The sequence below is a fragment of the Maylandia zebra genome, linkage group LG7, assembly GCF_041146795.1.
Source record: "Maylandia zebra isolate NMK-2024a linkage group LG7, Mzebra_GT3a, whole genome shotgun sequence".
NCBI lineage: Eukaryota > Metazoa > Chordata > Actinopteri > Cichliformes > Cichlidae > Maylandia > Maylandia zebra.
In genome coordinates this window covers 3,109,953-3,128,512 of record NC_135173.1, presented here as the reverse complement: position 1 = coordinate 3,128,512, position 18,560 = coordinate 3,109,953, and the positions used below count along the sequence as shown (strand labels likewise).

The following is an 18,560-nucleotide window of genomic DNA, read 5'->3' as shown; positions in this document are numbered from 1 at the left end:
GAAAATAAACACAGTCATTGTAAAATATTAACTGTTACAGCAAATGTTCATCCAAACATGAGGTACTGTATATGAAACAAATTCATATCTTGAATGTAGCATTAAACATTGTGGATTTAATCATGTTCCTGTCATTTCAGCGTTTGTTCACTAGCACCCAGATGTGACGGCATTTCGAGACTAATATGAAAGAATAAAACATCAAGTTTTGAACCAATGAGAACTGCAGGTCTGGATTCAGATGACTGCTCAGGTTTTTTAAGATATACATCATCAACAATTATCATATCACCAGTATCACCAGTTTACAAAAAAGTCTATCTATACTACCTTCCCAGTCAAAGATGAGCCACAACATTAAAACCACTTCTCACGCTGTGGTAAAACAGTCTCCTCCTTAAAGGAAAGTGTTACTCGTCTACAACAATGTTTAGTTGGTTGAAACGAGCGAAAGTCGCTTCCCCATGAATGCCAGAAACGAAAGCTTCCCAGCAGAACATTGCACTGTAATGAAACGATCACTTACCCACTAAGTGGTTGTAACTTTGTGGCTGATCATGTACCTCCCAGTGCAGGATATAATTTGCAAACGTCACCTTAAAAGGTCCTTTAAATACTTTGCACCGTGTTGTTATATTAGAGTGCCCTTTACAAGGTCCAAACTGAGCTGCCTGTGATGGAACTGGTTTTGGAAAAATCCCCAAAATGGCACGCTGGAGTGAGTGCACCGCTCACAGGCCAGCTCCAGTAATAACTTGTGCAGGCTCTTGTTGTCCCAATGGCTGTTTAGGTTCCACGGAATTAGCAACTGCCCCGCATCCATCTGAGGAGTTGGGCATGGTAGGAGGACAAAAGGGGATGTACCGGAACCAGGAGGAAGAACACAGATGAGAGTTGATGCCAAAGGGAAGGCTGTAGACTTTTCCGCTCTCCAGTGTGTTGCTGGAGTCATCCTCATGAGCCTTGTTCCAGGCAAGGATACCTCGTTCATGCTTCGATCCTGTTGGACATGTTCAATGTTTTTAAAAAAAACCTGACTCTGGATTATCTCTATTTCCTGATTTGGTTTGTTTATCATAAATGTTGACAACACTGTGTTGTTGATTCTCTAATACAATATCTCTAAAACATTGTTCTTTTAAATTTAGCTGAAGTGAAAGACACTAATGAAAGGTTAAAAAATGTTACTTATTTTGCTGTTTTCATTTTTAAAGTCCTGTGAAAGAGAAAGTAGACCCTCGCTACAATGACAATGATAATGATCCCAAGCACGCCACCAAATCTAAACCAGAATAGGTAAAAAAAAAAAAAATCAAGGTGTTGTAAAGACCCATCAAACTTTAGAGCTTGAGCAGATTGAAATTCAGTGCTCCCTTACAGTCAGACCATAAGAGGGCTGTGCATAAACAAATACCTGCAAACCTCAATAATCTCAAGCAATGCTGTAAAGGAGAGTGGGTCAACATTCCTCCACAATGATGAGGGTGAGAAAGGAAATGATTATTTCACCTCAGCGTTCTCATAGTCCTCACTGTAGAGTCATAGAGTCTTGTGTAAACTTTCTTTTTCACATTACTTTTCATTCTGACCCTTTCTTAATTAATTGAATAATCACTAAACTAAATGAATATGTCCACAATACTCAATACCCTAAAAGCATTCTGAAAATCATTTTCATCAGTTTCATTAAATTGCCATGTTTATCATAACCTCAGCTCTGTGCTTCAGTGTTTTAAACATGGTGAATTAAATACATGCAGAACAGTAACAAAGAGCAATACCTGGAACGGTGTTGTCCAGTATGAAACCAAAGAAGCCACCGACAAACATGCTGGTTGTCAGAAGTACCTGTAGGACCTGATCAAGTTCTACCACACCTGGACACAATGTAAACAGTTAGACCTGTGTTTAAATGATCAGGTTTTTTGAAAAAAAATTCTAAGATTAGTAAAGATTTTCTGTCCACCTGTAGAAATAGCTTTGGAATTCTTCAATATCCAATTTGGAATAACCAGACCAGTGAACATGGAGAAGCCGAAAATGAAGATGTTTCGAGACGAGTTCATGTCTGCGTACTGAAAATGTGACCCAGAAACAAAGTCTAGTTAAAACCGATTCAAATCAAAAGAAGAAAATGTGCCGACACGTTTGAGCTTCAGTACAAACCTGCAGATTTGAAACTCCGGCTGCAGAGATGACACCAAACATAACCATGAACATTCCTCCTATGACAGGTGACGGGATAGTGGTGAATATAGCGCCCACTTTACCAAATATACCCATGACAACCATCAACACTCCACTGGCCACAATCACCATCCGACTGCCCACCTGCAAAAAATAGAAATTCTCTCAGTTTTCCTGAGATCTGAGTGCACTGAAATTTGTGCTTAAAATGCCAAATTTAAGGGAGGAAAAGAACTAACAATGCAAAAAACTGCACAAAACACCAAAAAATCCAAACAGTAGCAAAAACTTCATAAAACAGCAGGTCATCTCACCTTTGTGATACCAAGGGCTCCGACATTTTCGCTGTATGAGGTGGTACCATTTCCAGTACCCCAGGCACCTGCCAACAGGCAGCCTATCCCCTCAATACCGATACCCCTGTTGATGGCATGTTTTGGGGGTGGTGGAGCTCCAGATAACCTAGCACAGGCGTGGTAGTCCCCAACAGACTCTATCATAGAGGAAATTACACCAGCCAAGATGCCAATCACCCCTGCCAGGCTGACAGTAGGTCTCCCCCATTGTCCTAATTTTGGAAACGCAAGCAAGTTGAAAATGTCACAAATGCATAATCTGCAAAATATTATTCTGAAAATAAGATAACTTTGATGACTCTGTGAGTTTCTTCCAACACATCACTGAGCCACACTGTGGTACTGGATGATATTCCTCGTCATTAGAAAGAAATGTGGGTGGAAACAATGATCCCATTCAGTCTGAGTTTAGTTAAAAATCAGAAACAAAGAAAATGACCAAAGTTGTTTTAACGGAGCTTTTCTATCTTACCTGGGTACGGGAAAACCAGCCAGGGAGCCTGACTCATGACATCTCCCTTTAGATCGGTGCGTGCAAGGTAACCATACTTGTCTGGTTCAGCAGGAAGTACATTGTAGACAGTCAAAATGTAACAAATGGTCCAAGATAACGTGATTCCAAGCAAAACCTTGTGATGCATTAAAACAAAAACACCTTGTTATCTGTTTTGTTTGGCTTTAATATTAAAAAATTAATAGAAAAAAAGAAAAGACTCAATGTCTTCAACGTACAGGAAGAATCTGAAAGACGTAGACTGGAGAGGTGTGCAGTCTTTTATCCTTGTTATATGCTGGAAAGGGCACTGGTATGTGACGGAGGTACTGCGAGAACAGGATGATGAGTGCCGTGGTCCTGTGTGACACAGACATAAAGGGGAAAAACATCGTGTAAATATTGCTGAGATGTAATGAAGAAAAAGGAAAGTAGATCAGCTGTACTGGATGTTGGGCAAGAAAGTTTTAATAGGCTTTTCTCTGCAGCCTTAAGATTAAAGCTTTACTGGGTTGAAGGCGTATTATTTTCTAAAGTCTTGCCCAGGCAGGACTGGGAGCACGCTTAACACAACCTAACACGCATTTTATTGAGAAACCTGCTTTAAGGTGGCATGAAATATTTTTTATACAAATCTCTCTGGCAGTCTTTAAATATTCGTTTTGTCATTTTTATGTTATGTAGAGAAATGGGGCCTTTTTAGGGACTTTATTTAGAAGTTTTACCCACATTGCAGAGATGCCCCAGTGGTTCCCAGCACTGCTACCCGCTGAGTCAAAGAGGGACAGTCCAATGAGAGAAATAGTAGGAGCGATGGTGAGAGGCCCAATGAAGCGCATGAAGAGGCCAATGAGGCCTGAAAAACCAACCAGCACTTGGAAGACTGATCCCACAATAATGGATCCCTGAAGCTTAAGAAAACACAAAAATGTTGACAGTCAGAATTTGGAATTCGTAACCTCATTAACCTTTTTGTACTAAAAAACTTTTCTGTTGTTATTTGCTGACAAACATTTCCATTGCCTTCCATAGACTTTTGGGATAAAATTCTATCTGCCTCACCCTTAAGTGTTTCTGTTTAACAGGACATGTACAAATCTATAAGCCAGGAGCTGCAACCTCCACCAGAGGGTTCCAGTCTGTGGCTCGGCATCATGCATGAACTTGAAGGCTTCCAGCATAGGCACTAGGACCACTACAGACGCTAATCTGAAATCTTTGTGCCTCCCTGGAAGCACTTTTTTTTTAACAAGCTCAACTAGTTTGCAGTTGGAGAGAACAAGTCAGACGAGTTTTTAGAAAAATGTAACCAAAAATGGGATCAAAGTGCTGAAGGTTCAGACTGTCACAGTTTACTTACTGCTCTCATTCGACTTTGCCACACTTCTATGAAGTGTGTGGACGAGGTGTTGACTAGGCTGGCATTTTGAGTCCATGCAGGACACGTCCACTCTGGCATGGAGAGCAGTGCCATGGAAGGAGCCAGTAATGTGAATGTGCCACCTTGGAGAATCGGCAGCCTGGAAATAATTAACACAATACGAGAGAGCAAACCATCAGTTACTGTATCTTTGGGTGATCGAAATGCTTAGACTGACTGAGACAGTGTCTTCTGTGCATGCATGTGTTTTTTAAGACCTCTCTGACGGCATCTGCAGTCTATTTATTTGAATCGTGTACAAGGAAATGGTTAATTTAAACCATGTGAAGAGAGTGTGACTTGTTATGCAAACTGTTAGACTGAAAGTTAAGTCAGTTAAAATAATCTGCCACGTAATGACCCTCATTATGCTATTCTCATAAGCAGTGCATCATTCACACACGTCGCAGAAGAAGAGAAGTTTTCTTGTGAAAAACAAAACATGCAAACATTTCTTTTGATGAAACATCGGAAAGTTTTCGTTGTGTCGTCGGGACGCTAAAAGCACCACTAAGTGCGAGGCTTGTTTTCCCTCACAGCTGACTTGCAGACATTTTGGGAAAGACAAGAAAGCATGAGTGGTGCTAAGCCAGAACAATGTGGACTTAGCAGGAAGTAGATTCCAAACATAATAAGATAGAAATTCCTCCGTTAATCCATCTGTGACACCAGTATTCAGGCAGGCTGAGTCTGCAACCACATAACAGAAGTTCAGAGCAACAACATACAAGTTTGTAGGCCTCCAGAACAGTGACATCATGTTCGCTCTCCTGTGCATGTGTCACTGTTTACAAGGAAGTTTCCATACTGGTATTTTAAGCAGAAATTAATTAGCAAAACAACTAAATACTATTTATTTGACAATAAAAGCTGAGTTCTGTACAGTATAAAAGCTCAAATGGACTTATTTCACCTCCATGAAGCTTTCAAATACTACTCGGTGTTCATGCACATTCATTTTGGCAGACATAATAGTTCAAAAGAGGTTAAGAAGAAAGGCAGAATGGCTTCTCTGTTCTGGCTGTTTAATAAGAAGAAGAAGCTTAGTTAATTCCATCCTGCTGCACCACTGCGTTGGACAAATACTCTCAGAACATCAAAAAGCACTGAATGAACAATAAATTAATGTAAATCATCTTACATTAAATAAAAGAAATATAAAGCACTCCAGAATCCCACAATGTAATTCATGACTGCAAAAATTCCTAGTGCATATCCCCAGGAGACATCCCACAGATACAGACAGCCACGCAGCCTTACAGCCTGGTTTTCAATAAGTAATGTTCCTGCTTGTTTCCTTACCTAATGCCAAAGACTACTTGCAACAGAGTGCAGACCCCAGAAACCAAGAAGATTGTACTGATGAGATGGCTCTGTGTGAGGCCATCATGCTGCAGACACAGTCCCTGGGACAGAATCAGGGGGATGGCAATGATACCTCCAAATGCAGTCAAACAGTGCTGAGAGGGCAAAGTTGGGGGAAAACAGAGATTCATTTAATCGTTGTAGGATTTACACATTTAAAAAAAAAAGGTACATGGTTGATGTTTGTACACCACCTGAGAGATTACAGTGAAGGTTCGGTGCAATTAAAGTCCAATTTCACTATCTGGCTTACACAACTAAAACCAAGCAACTAACACTCAAGGAAATGTCAAGCGAAAGCTGGTCATGTTTACATTGTTACTTTAGAAACAATGCAGCAAAGCTGGCTCCTAATCATTGTTAAACATGACCAAAGGGAAACAAATCAAAGAAAAAACCTTTGTTGACATACCTGGATTCCTAAAATGATGCACAGGTACCAGGGAGGAACATCTGTTACACAGTATGCTAGTTTGTTACTGCACTCGTCCGTAGAGGAGGCTGGTTCTTTTTCGTTGTCGGGCAGATCACAGAAACGTCCTTCCAGCTTTAGTTCATTAGAAGAATAAGCAGACATGTCAAACTAGAACATTCTGCAGGGATCTATCAACACTTGTGATCCTCAGTTCACTGTATGCATCATTCACAACTGACTGCCCTTTGTTTAAAAAAAGAAGCATGTATTGATATGTTTTTACATGTTATCTATAAAATGTATGTAAATAACTATAATTAAAGAACTTAATTTCATGTTTCTCATAACCAAAATATTAGAATAAGATGAAAAGAACAGGGCAGTCAGATAAGTCGTTCCATTTTTCAACACTAGGAATCAAGAATTCCTTCTATAATCATGTGATGGTAGGAAAACCTTCATTTCACAGATACTTTAAAAAATCTACTCATGCTTCTGTTTCACTCAGCAAGCAGCTGTTTGATCTTAAACTAATATGAGGCTGTTTAATCATATTAGTTACTGCAGTTACTGCAGGTAAGAATGTGGGTTATTATTTATAATCCACATGGACACCTGAGAGTTATGAATGCCAAGATGTGATTCTGTGTAGAGATTATGCAGTCTCTCGAATCATTTCCTAATATAAAATTAAAAGCAACACTCACCGCAAAGGTATAGTTGTCAAGTCCATTACTTTCCTTTTCTGGAGCCATGTCAGGCTATAGGTCCAGTTTGTGGTCTCCTGAGCCGAGAAACAAAACAGAATGAAAACCATTAATCAGAGGGGAGGGATCAGGAGGAGCATCTGATAGAGGGGAGAGAGCGTACAGACGGGTCGGAGCAGGCAGAGTATTACGAACGCGCAGAGTTCAGACATGAGACTGCAGCTTTTGTTGATCAAAATGGATCCAACCTGCAGCTCATGTGAACCGAATTACAACAGAATCAGCAGCTGACCGCCCGGCATTTGGCTGGCAGGAGATAAAATCTCTTACCAAGAACTCTTTAGGCAAGAAAGTATTAAAAGATTTAATTCCTCAGCATAGGTCATATAATTCTAAAGCTGAAGAAGCAGCAAGTCTGCTGTATGTGGTGACCTGTGCTCAGCTCTGCAGTCAGAGATGTTTAACAGTTAAAGAATACAGCCTTTAGTTTGACAAAGACTTCCCCCTCCCAGAGTTTCTTTCTAAATTTAACACCAAATGTTTGTTTTGGAGGGTAAACTTCTTCAGTGATCACATGTTGACAAATAATCACAAAGCTGGTATTGATAGATGACTAGAAAATGTTCTGTAGATGTTAATTTAATTTCCTAATTTACTGTATATTTCTACTTCCCGTAAAATGATAGTAAATCAGATTATATTGTTAGGAGTTTGATAACAGCCCACCACCACTTCATTAATGTGCTGGACAAGCAGCAGAAGCTCATCCTCACACTGCTTGCATCCATTTCTGTGTGCATGTCATATGATTATTAGTGCACATCTCTTCTTATTCCAAAATCAGGATCTAAGGCACACGCTGGCAGCACAAAGACACCAGTGAAAAGCAACCAATATCATTCATCCTTAAAGGATACGAATGCCTGTGGAACTCTCCGTTCTGTCATTGCCTGGACATTTGAATTCTGCAAAGGTTTTCTGAAGGAAAAGTCAGGTGATCACCAAAATGAGAAGGTTTCCCTGTCAGGAAGAGCAGAAGTGTTAGAACTAAATTAGAAAATACAATTTTAAACTAGAATCCTGAGAAAGGGTTTATCCTGACTGCTGTGGAGTATTTAAATAGTTGAGCTGGAATCTTGGGACGTATCCAACAAATAAAATAGCTGAAGAAAATTGAGGTCACATGAAACTTACAAACCCAGGAGAGTAGCAGGAGTGGGGCATCATGCGGTCTACTCTGAGTGCATGTGACTCACATGTCAGCGAGCAAAGGCCCGATTGTAGAAACAGTGTTATTTTTAAAGGCTTAATATCATTTGCAAAAAAGAAACAAAAACAAAAAAGAGAAGTGAATATTAGAGGATAACTAATAAATACAAACACTCAGCCGGGGTGTAACATAAAAGGTACCAGCAAAAAATGACTCTTAAACCAAAACTATTGAACAAGCCTTGGCTCTGCAGCATCTTACTTACACAATTAAAGCGTATAAGAAGAGGTGAAATGAAGAAAAGGAAGCAAATGGACGGTCACAGCAGACGGCTGCTCCTCCTGGAGCCAGTTCTGTTTATTATTGTTATTACTTTGTTGTGATTTGGTGTTATCAAATAAAACTGAATTCTGACTGAAATGAACACACACACACACACACACACACACACACACACACACACACACATACACACATACACACACACACACACACACACACAGAGAGTGAGGGAAAGACAGCTCTCTTCCAAGAAGACCAATAGGAGGCCAAAGGTCAGTGGAGTAGCAATATCTGGTCAGTGATTGAAATACCAATGGAAAAGAAGTCTATACAAATAATGATTTAGCACTGAAACAAACAAAACTGCTGAACGACACTAAGATTTAATGAAGCTCTTATTCTTGTAACATGCTGGGAGGTGCAAATGAGACATAACAACGTTGACTGTAATCTTTTACGGCCTCGGTCTAAATGTTTTGGCTCTTATCTTGTGTCTGATTGCATCCTGTGACCTTCATAGTTTTACGAGCCGTGCAGTTTGGTTTGAACTTACCGGAGTTTGCCGGTAAGAAAGCGCATGTTGTTACTCCTTATAGTTTTCTCACCATACCTTCGATTAAGTGTGAGCTTGCTATAATTGATTAGCTTCTCTTGGATATGATGTATTGTGTTCGTGTCTTTATCAGCCCTACTTAGCTCTGACTTGGAATGGTGCATACCGGATTACCTAGAGATCACAAGAGGCACATGTGCGTCACATTTTGTGACTCATAAGTGGTTAATGAGTTAATATAAAGTATTTAAACATGTGCATTGCTTACCTTCAGCCCCCCAAGCTCAGAGGGTTCATGCTGTTCATGAGGGTTCATTATTATATTCAGAGAATTACAAGCAGGTTCACTGAGAGGCCGGTACCACTAGATGGAGACAGACCACTTTCTCCTACACTCTGCAGCTCAGTGCTTTTTTTTTTTAGTTGAACTAAAGTGTCAGAGTGCATACAGAGGCCAAGGTGATAAAGATTACCTGTGCAATAAATCAGGCGATAAGAAAGAGAAGCAATGATTTTAAATTTGTTTATGGTGAAATTTTATCAAGGTGATAATCAAGCTGCAGATTTAGAGTACAAATCTATCCTACAAAACAGGAACCTGGTGTCCTGCTGATTCTGCTGAAGGAAATAAAGACTCAGAGCAAACTGAACTACTCAGTTCTATCGTGATAACATCGTGATAACAACCAGATGCCATTATCTGGAGAATTAATTGAGCACACACCTTAAATGAATAGCTTATATATGAAAGATTAAAACTTTGAATGCTGGATGCTGAATGCAGTATTTCTTTTTCAAAAGTATGCTGTGGCATAATGCAGTAGCTCCTCCTCTTTATGATCATGTGACGCAGGTCAAACACTTGCTCATAGCAGTGGGAGGACACTCATGTGTTCTCACCTTGTAAAGCATTGAGTGTAACAAAGATCCCAGACAGAAGAAGTCAGACATCAAGAGATTTCTATTCTATTTCTATTCATTTTGTTTTTACTGAAAGAGCCTGACAGAGCACAAGGAATATTTTGTATCTTTTATACTGGTGACCAAGAACTGACTATAAAAGGAACATATAATGACAGATGAGCTGACGGTAGGCGATAAAATGATGGAAATATGGAAGAGAGGAGACTCAAAAAAAGAGTTATCCCAAATAGATAAAGGAATGGAATCTCAGCCGAGGAATAAAATACTGCATTCAATTGAAGAAATTCTGAAAAGGCCCTCATGTGTCAGAAAAGAGAATGAAGTACATCGGAACTGGTCTGTCATCAGAGAAAACAGCCAAGTATATAACCAGCATCCATGTACAGGTATGTTTTTTAGCCTTACTGTAAAAAATATTGGTTCAAATATTGTCAGAACATGTGTGTTCTCCTTTTGATGTTGAAATTTTTACTCTGTCAATAGAAACTCAGAATATGGGACTACATGAAGAGGCTCCAAAAGCTGCAGGAGACTGCAAGAGTGCGTAATACATTTATATATGAGTAGAAAAATCGATTAAAAGGATGATTCAAGAATGAATCAGTTTGAAATTGAACCACTTCTTTACTATCATATGTTTCAAACTGTCTGCTCACAGGTCAAAGAAGAAAGAGGCAAACCAGGGTCACTTTTACACCATTCCAGGTGCAGGAGCTCGAGAAGGTTTTCCAGCAAACCCATTATCCAGATATTAGCACCAGAGACCAGTTAGCCTCTCGCCTGCAGCTGACAGAGAGCCGAATACAGGTGGGATACATGTTGTTTGGTTTGGTTTTATTTTCAACTTAAAATAGTGACATTTTTAATACTGGCCACACAAACAGAGTAATATTATTATTGGCGCTACGTTGGTATCAGTCACTACTTTATTTCCATTTGATCAAATCAGCAAGCTCCAAACACTCCAACTGTCTGACTGATTGCACTAACGAGTCCATCCATCCATTCTCTTCAGCTTATCCTTATCAGGGTCGCGGGGTGGCTGGAGCCTGTCCCAGGTGTTTCAGGGTGAAAGGCGATGTACACCCAGGTCCAAATTCATGGGCTGCATCCTCCAGAGGCCGCATTTGTAGACCGATTACGTCACAGCGACGCGCCGAAAGCTGTTCAAATTTGTAGACTCCCCCGAATACAGCCGACAAATGCGCCCTCTTTTCCCCGAAGTTGAAGGACTCCAGTTTCCAGCAATGGCGGCCGCTACTAAGTTTTAAAATTACTCTTACTAATCTTTCTGGGTCACAAAATAAACTTTTAACACATTTTCAGGCGAGAAAGTAGCTGTGTAAACATCAAATATCTGCTCGGTTTACCAAGATATCGCATATTTGCAAAAATGCTTCGACGTTTTCGGAGACGTCTGCCACCCACCAGCTCGATAGCTAGCTGGGAGCTCGAGGGTTACTGATGCGGCCGAGAACGGCACAACTCCCGGCACATCATTTTCACATCACCGCGGACTTTCGCTACTCGGGTTAAACGTAATATATAAGTCACTTAGACAACCTAAAAATGTTACTGTTGGGCTTTTTTCAGTGTTTTGTTTGTTCGTGAGTAAATCGGCTTGGCTGAGATTAAAGTTGTTAAATTAGATAAAATAAAACTTTATTAATCCCCCGGGTGGGTTCCTCCTTGGTTTTTACACAGCTGACTAAACGTCAAATAGAAAACTGATTAAACAGAAGTATGAGACAGTCGAGAATTTACGCCAGTGTCCTGTTATATTTTAGATAGCAAGGAGCAGACGGCTGAGACAGCGGTGACGCTAATCAGAAGGCTAGACCGTCCAATTTCCCCAGCCGTTTACTTCCGGCCTACCCGACCTTCTGAGGACCTGGCCCACGTAGACCGCGAAGCCCGGGTCCTCAGGAGGATGCAGCCCATGAATTTGGACACGACCATCGGCACTCACAGTCACACCTGTGGGCGACTCATCAGTTAACCTAATCCCAGTAACTGTGTGTCTTTGCACATTAGTGCAGAGACAATAATGGTCTTTGGACAGAATTCTTGCACAAGCCAAAACCTCAAATGATTAATGATAAGGTGAGACGGGATAGGAGCACACATTTAAAATCATTAGCTCCAAACTGCAACACTGTTTAGGGGTTTTTATAAAAATGTTTTGAATCATTGTTAGTTTTAGATGTGATGCAGGCGTTTTTATTACAATGCAAAATACCCCGAGACTCCTTTTATTGTGAACTGGTTCATTGTAGGTAAATTAACTGCATTAACATTTCTTCATGCTTGTATTACTATTATTGAAGTTTAGTTAATTGTTCTAAATAAATGGTCATTGTGTGTGTTGTTCAGATTTGGTTCCAAAACCGCAGGGCCAAATGGAGGAAGGTTGAAACACTCAGAGACATAGAGCTGATCAGCAGGCAGCGCTTACTTTCGACCAATCTTCACCGGCTTTATTATGAGGTAATTTGACATATATTTTTGTAAAATGTGTATTTATTATTCTCACATGTTCTGTTATGAGGCTTCCCTCATATTCCCAACGCAGCTCGAAGCTCTTTACAATTAAGAAATAAAGCACACAGCTTAGACATATTTAAACAATAAAATGTTTATGATATTATAAAGTCTTTGAATACAGCGTGACTTTCTTAGTAACTGAGCCATTGATGAGGTTCATAAGTAGAATATCTTGGTTATTCCTGTGAGATAAACATCTTTCTCTGCTCTCACAGAAGCCCCAGCTGCAAGCAATGTGCTGCCTGCCCTGCTGTTTACCAAAACCTCTTCAAGCAAGGCTGTATTTCAGCTCATCAACAACACCGGTTGTGCTGACCGCCGCACATTCTCCTGGTCACAGGACTCTCTATGTTGACATGCTGGGAACAGAACGATAGCACCTTCACCAATTCTGCACAACACTTTTTTTTTCATTGTTTTTAATTACACGAGGCAAAGAAAAAAGTTTGAGATGATGCTCAAACGTAAACACGAATCTGTAAAATACTGTAGCCGTATATTTTGCTTTTAATGTGTCACACTGTGTGAAGCTGAAATAAAGGCACTGATCTTTTTCTTTATCTCAATAAAGCTGATTGCTTCAAACGTTCTGATGTCTTTCTTCGAAATAAAAGTCCTCGTGATTAGTCTGTACTGATGTATTTGTACAGATCAAGGTTTGAGGGCGTCCTGTACCGTGATATACTTCTTGGTAGAGAGAGCCGTGTCACTGTTACTGTGCAGCAAAGCATTTGGCTGTGTTTTTTTTCATGACACGATTTTTCCTTGTCACAGATAAGATACAGCTTTGCCATGACCTGTTCATCTGTTTGACTTTCTGACAACCTCTCCTTATCTTAATTTGGGCTTGTAACTTGAGGTTATTGGCAGGTCAGATTTAGACAACATGTGGGATCAAAGGAGAAATACAGGGTGAATCATTACTGTATATTGGGGCTATAGAGCTATATAAATAATTGTGTTCTAGGCGAACTTAAAGAGTGAAAAGTTTTGATTCATTCTTGTTCCTTTGCCGAGCAAATGTTACATATTTATATTAAGTATTGTTCGTGGCCTTCCTTTAATGACTTGTGCTCACCAGTCACCTTGAAACCTGCTGCGTGCGACAATTCCAGGTTTTTCTGAGAAGTGTTACATAGGCCAGTTCCCAAATAATTACCAATTATAAGAGAGATAACACAGCGTCCGTCGCCTTCGCTATCAATTCAATAATTTACTTGACAGGGTCATAACTGATTACATTTAACAGGGCTCTGAGTATGGCTAAACTTTTCACCCTGGCCTTATCTTACTTTATTGCATGTGTTTGCTGTAAGATAAACCACACTGGTGGCTGAATGGGAGGGATTACATTAAGAGGACAAAAATAGTTGTTGGAAAGAGAAAAAACAACAACCTTGAGAACCTCATAATCGTACTTTTATTGGATTTTGTTATTGTAATTCCAAACTGGCATCTTACATTTCCTAAAAGGCTGAAATAATTCCTGGGAAACCTTAGTTACTGATACCAGACAGGTTATCTTATGCCAAATAGCTGTTGCAATGTTTTACATCGAATGTTAGTTTATTGTTCACATTTGATCTTAATTTATTATTTTATACTTTGTCACTATTCTTCCATTAAACTTTTATTGTCTCAGTTAGAAAGGATCCACATAGATTAGCTGTACCTGCTTACTTTGAGAGTAAGATCTTTTCCATATAGTTCGGAGACTTTACTGGCCACGAGTGCCATAAAGGAATCAACACAGGAAGAGATTACCCAATACAGGGTTGTACACCATTTTCCTTTCACCTGAAATATATCGCAGTCTTTGCAACTGTAAGAAAAACTTCTTTCACTAAGGCACTAACTTGCATCAGGACCCCTGTCTGGTATAAAAAGCATATTGATGTCAGTAAAAACAATTTTTTAAATGTAATGGACACAAATAACTTTTATGGTATAAACACAACCTGAGAGTGATATTAAACACTAAATTATATATATATTTTAGTGTTTCCTGTTATATCTGCAGTGAGACTTTACTGTATGTATACAAGTAGTTTGATTAAACTTTTTATTAGAATATAAAAATCCACAACTGATTATATGACATAAAAGCTTATAAATTGCACCTACCTGGTTGATAAAGATTTCAAAATTCACCAGTTTTTGGTTTAATTTTTTCATATACGAATTTATTATTATTTATTTCCATAAGAAAACGTAATGTAATCATTAAAACATTTAAAAAGCAGAAGGCATCCGTTTACTCAGTAACATTTACATGTTTGCACATGCTCAGATGGGAAGCGATACACCAGAGTAACCGACAGATGGCGCCCCTGCACCCATGAATAAGCAAAATTGATGCTCTCAGTTTTGCTGTGTGTCAAACAGAAGACACCACTGACCTGATTTTATTCTGTCATTTATTTAAAGCTCGTTTTTTTTTATCAGCTGTTGAATGTTGTTCAGAATACTGAAGCACTAAAACAGATTTATTTTTGTTGTTGTTGTTTTTACTTTGTGCTTCGTTTCCAGTCTGCAGCTGGCTCTCAGTGGAGAGGAGGGGTGGGGGGCGGATATTCATCATCTCGCAGCCTCCGCCCGCCTATCTGGCTCATCTGCCTCTGTCCAAAGCGGTGGAGAGACGGGGGGAACCGCAGACAGACAGGGGGACATAAAGCTTTTAGTCGAAGCGAAAGCGCGAGAGAGGGGCGATGGCCGCTGGTGCAGGATGCGGGGAATCGGTGGATCAGTACCGGGCCGAGGTGGAGCGGCTCGCCCAGGAACTGGCCGAGGCGAACCGGGAAAAGATCAGGGCTGCGGAGTGCGGTTTAGCTGTCCTGGAGGAGAATCAGGCGCTGAAGCAGAAGTATACAGAGCTAGAGACCGAACAAGAGATCCTCAGGAAGGAGTTGGAGCAGTTACAAGAGGTAAGAGGAGAGGATGGGGCAGTGATTCTATTTATTTATTTGTTTTCATTCTGTAGGGAGGGGAAAGCACTGCAGTCAGGTGTGTGACTCGCTTGCACCTCAATTGAGTGACGCTCAGCGGGTATCTATAAACCTGTTTGACGCCCAGAGGCAGAGTGGGGGCGGCAGTTTATCAGGGCTTTCAAAAAGAGCAATAGTTTAATGCAACTTAAATATGATGCAATTGAAGATCCTCCAGCTGGAAAATGTGCAACACTGTATGAATAAATTGCTTTATGAATAAATTATAATGTAAAATGCTGTTTGTGCAGTGGGTATATCGAGCAGCACTGAGCATTACAGTGTCGGAATTGCAAGCACACAGTAACAGTCCACTTCAGCTCCCACAACAGGAAGTTTCTTTGTTTTCCATAGTAAGAAGAGTCATTAGGGAATTTCAGGGACTCTTTTAGGACCTTTTTTTTTTTTTTTGCTTAGATGTTTCTTGAGGGTATTTCACTGCAGGCCATATGGTGCTTCAATAATCAACTGGTCTGAATTATAAGAGATAAAGTCACATCAAAACATGTCGTTAAAATTCAAGATCTTTTAAGGTAGGTGTCGACCTGGCTAATGACTGCAGGGTGTCGAGTTACTCAGTGCATACATGTTGCAAGAGGCAGATGCTGACAGGGCTCCCTGGTCCAAGGTCGCCTATGGAAATTGCTGACCATTGGAAGAAGGAGTTGAAGGCTGGTTACACTGGTGCGGTGAGTGCTTGTGAGTGTCCGTGGCATCGAGATAGGCCCCGTCATTATTTACATGGAATCATCTATTATCACTTGAACATCAGTTGCTTTGGTCGAACATTTAAGTCATCGAGTCACAAGAAAACTTTTAATACCCTGTTTATTTTTTCTGAAAGCAAATAATAGAGGACTGTCAGAATGCATCATGTGTTACAGGTGATCTTTTTGATATGTTAAGGGTGTTAGCTAAACCTTTCAAAGATAGCCAACAGCCCTGGTCAAAGTAATTCTCTGAATTATTCTTTTTATTGTTTCACTTTTTCGCATAAGAATCATTTTGATTCTGGTTCACGTGTAGCCCATTTGAAATAAACCTCTAAAAGTCCACATTCATCCTACACATCAGTGACTCTTTCTTGTGCAACTAGCTCACCAAATATAGCCAAATAAAAAAGAATCCACATAGTACATTAAGCATCACTTATCACATTACATTTTGCATGCTTAATTGTATTTATACTTTGTTCCTCGTACCTGCTTAGCTTAACATTTCGGTTTGACACGCATGCAGAATCTGAACGATCTTAGTGCAGATAACAGCACAGCAAAAAAGCTGAGGAGACAGCGTGATACAGCCAGCAGCTCAGCAGTGTCAAGCTGATAACTCACACTTATGGATTACAGAGGGATGGGTATTATGATGGACTATGGTGAGAATATGTTGAGAAAGAAAAGATAATGGAGAAGAAATATAAAGACATGGCCGTGTTTTAAGAGGGGAGACGATTATAAGACTAAAGCATACTGGAAGAACTGACTTTGTTAGAGGAAGTTGCCTCTACCTCTAAAAAATAAATTAAGCACGTCAACTGCTTTTAAGCAGTAGTGTAGGCAGCTGCTCGTACATTATTCATCCTTTTAGTTTTCACATTTGTAGTAAAACTTTGATTTTAACTGAAAAAGAACATCAGGTCAGCAAAAAACCACCAACCATTCCTCAGTGTTGTGGTCGGCTCACATCTGCTTGCCTGTATGATTGACTTCTCGCTTGACAGAGGCAACATTTTCTGTATGTGATATTGCTTCAGCAGAAAAAACCCCACCTCTGGGATCCTGTGTGTCTGCTGCACACTTCTATGAATAAGAGACCAAATGGCAGAGTGCAAACCTGCCACTTCAATAACATCACATCTGCTCTCCCCGTACTCGGGAGAGGTGCAAAATAAAAGGTGCAGAAATTCCAGATAGAAACTGAAATTGCTTCTGGGATTAAGTGGAATAGAATATATAATTACAGCGAAAGGTAGACACCTTTTTTGTTTCAGATTACAATGTTTTTCTTCAGTCGTATTGTTTGTATTACATTGTTCTATATTTTTCAGCAACAACTGACAAAAGGCTACTTTATCATACTTGTAGAAACAAAGAACAAATGCCTGAAGTGTGTATTTGTTATCCAGATGCCACACAGATCATATGCCATTGTGTCTGCATGTGTGTATGTCCAAGCTGCCCAGATTTGCATGCATGTTCCTACTGCGTTTGCATACGTTCTGTAGGCACACATACGGCAGCACTGTATTCCCCGTGTGCTCAGGTTGTTTGCCCTCAATCCAGGTCCCAGCTGGTGGGGAGACGCTGGTTAGAGCGCTGCTTGTGCTGCACATTCAGCTCACAAACTAAACACGTGGAGAAACCTATGCAAGACACAAGTGCCTCAGCTACTGTAACACAGGACTAATTTGGGCTTGTTTTACAAAAAGTGTGTATCTGTGTGAGTATCTGCTATGCAATGAACCACAAGGACTTGGATATGGAAAGTCATGATGTGACGTGACACATCAGCATCCTCCACGCAAATAAGTCAAACAGTCTTTGTGTGTACAATCATGCACAAAAACGTATTTTTTGGACATTTTTGCTTTTTGTTGTTGTTTTTGATGATGATGATGATCCCAGTCCTTTGTAAGAAATTGATGTTGCTCCAGTGGTATTCATCCTACTTTTGCTTCTTCAGAAATAACTGCAATTGCATCTCTTTTCTATCTGCAGGGTCCAAGAGCATGTGTTGGCACTGAATACATATTTTATTTTATTTGTGTCCACTGTTTACCTATACATTGTTTCCCTCACCCAGCTCCGTCTCTCCCTCCCCGTCTCAGTGTTTGCCTCACGACCCAATCAGCCGTTCCTTGTTTCTCTGTGTGTATGCACTGTATGTCTCTGGATAGCTGCCTAAGCAGTGACAGAGACATCACTACCCTGTGGCTTTGGCTTGTTAGCGCTATCTCTGGGCAGATCAACCTCAGGAAGGACACATAGTAGGAGGCAGAAGGAGGAGGATGCCACTGCAGAGCAGAATAAGTTCCATCATGTTAGTGAGGTTATATGCTTTCTAGGGATTCACGCTGTCAGCAAAGCTTGAATTTACCTTTAAGAAGTATTGGAAGAG

The 18,560-nt window shown here is 40.2% G+C and overlaps 3 protein-coding genes across 7 annotated transcripts in view; 2 read left to right on the top strand and 1 right to left on the bottom strand.

The window, feature by feature from the left end:
- Window positions 1-96: 96 nt before the first annotated feature.
- On the bottom strand, window positions 97-7,370 carry slc23a4 (solute carrier family 23 member 4). Of its 2 annotated transcripts, none has more exons than XM_004568260.5 (13): window positions 7,274-7,370; window positions 6,944-7,020; window positions 6,234-6,368; window positions 5,759-5,916; window positions 4,397-4,556; window positions 3,766-3,947; window positions 3,276-3,396; window positions 3,016-3,172; window positions 2,502-2,755; window positions 2,167-2,331; window positions 1,967-2,075; window positions 1,782-1,877; window positions 97-1,000 (listed from the first exon to the last, which is right to left on the bottom strand). In XM_004568260.5, exons 2-13 carry the CDS (start codon window positions 6,989-6,991, stop codon window positions 732-734), a joined length of 1,854 nt encoding a protein of 617 aa, XP_004568317.2. In that variant the 5' UTR covers window positions 6,992-7,020; window positions 7,274-7,370; the 3' UTR covers window positions 97-731. The 2 variants fall into 2 exon arrangements, with proteins under 2 accessions (XP_004568317.2, XP_004568316.2); XM_004568259.5 differs by lacking the exon at window positions 7,274-7,370 and adding an exon at window positions 7,107-7,162.
- A 2,528-nt stretch (window positions 7,371-9,898) lies between these two features.
- LOC101478833 (uncharacterized) lies at window positions 9,899-13,041 on the top strand. 2 transcript variants are annotated; one of them, XM_004568257.3, is made up of 5 exons: window positions 9,899-10,298; window positions 10,396-10,452; window positions 10,571-10,719; window positions 12,286-12,399; window positions 12,672-13,041. In XM_004568257.3, exons 1-5 carry the CDS (start codon window positions 10,061-10,063, stop codon window positions 12,831-12,833), a joined length of 720 nt encoding a protein of 239 aa, XP_004568314.1. In that variant the 5' UTR covers window positions 9,899-10,060; the 3' UTR covers window positions 12,834-13,041. The 2 variants fall into 2 exon arrangements, 1 of the variants encoding a protein (XP_004568314.1); XR_013099629.1 differs by lacking the exons at window positions 9,899-10,298; window positions 10,396-10,452; window positions 10,571-10,719 and adding an exon at window positions 11,159-12,015.
- A 1,851-nt stretch (window positions 13,042-14,892) lies between these two features.
- bicd1a (bicaudal D homolog 1a) overlaps window positions 14,893-18,560 on the top strand; it is a 31,350-nt gene continuing 27,682 nt past the window's right edge. Inside the window, exon 1 of one of the 3 annotated variants that reach the window (XM_076885554.1) lies at window positions 14,893-15,380. In XM_076885554.1, the coding sequence (XP_076741669.1) occupies window positions 15,165-15,380 (216 nt within the window). In that variant the 5' untranslated portion in view covers window positions 14,893-15,164. The remainder of the gene's footprint in view (window positions 15,381-18,560) is intronic. The other 2 variants (XM_004568254.4, XM_004568256.3) reach the window with 2 other exon arrangements.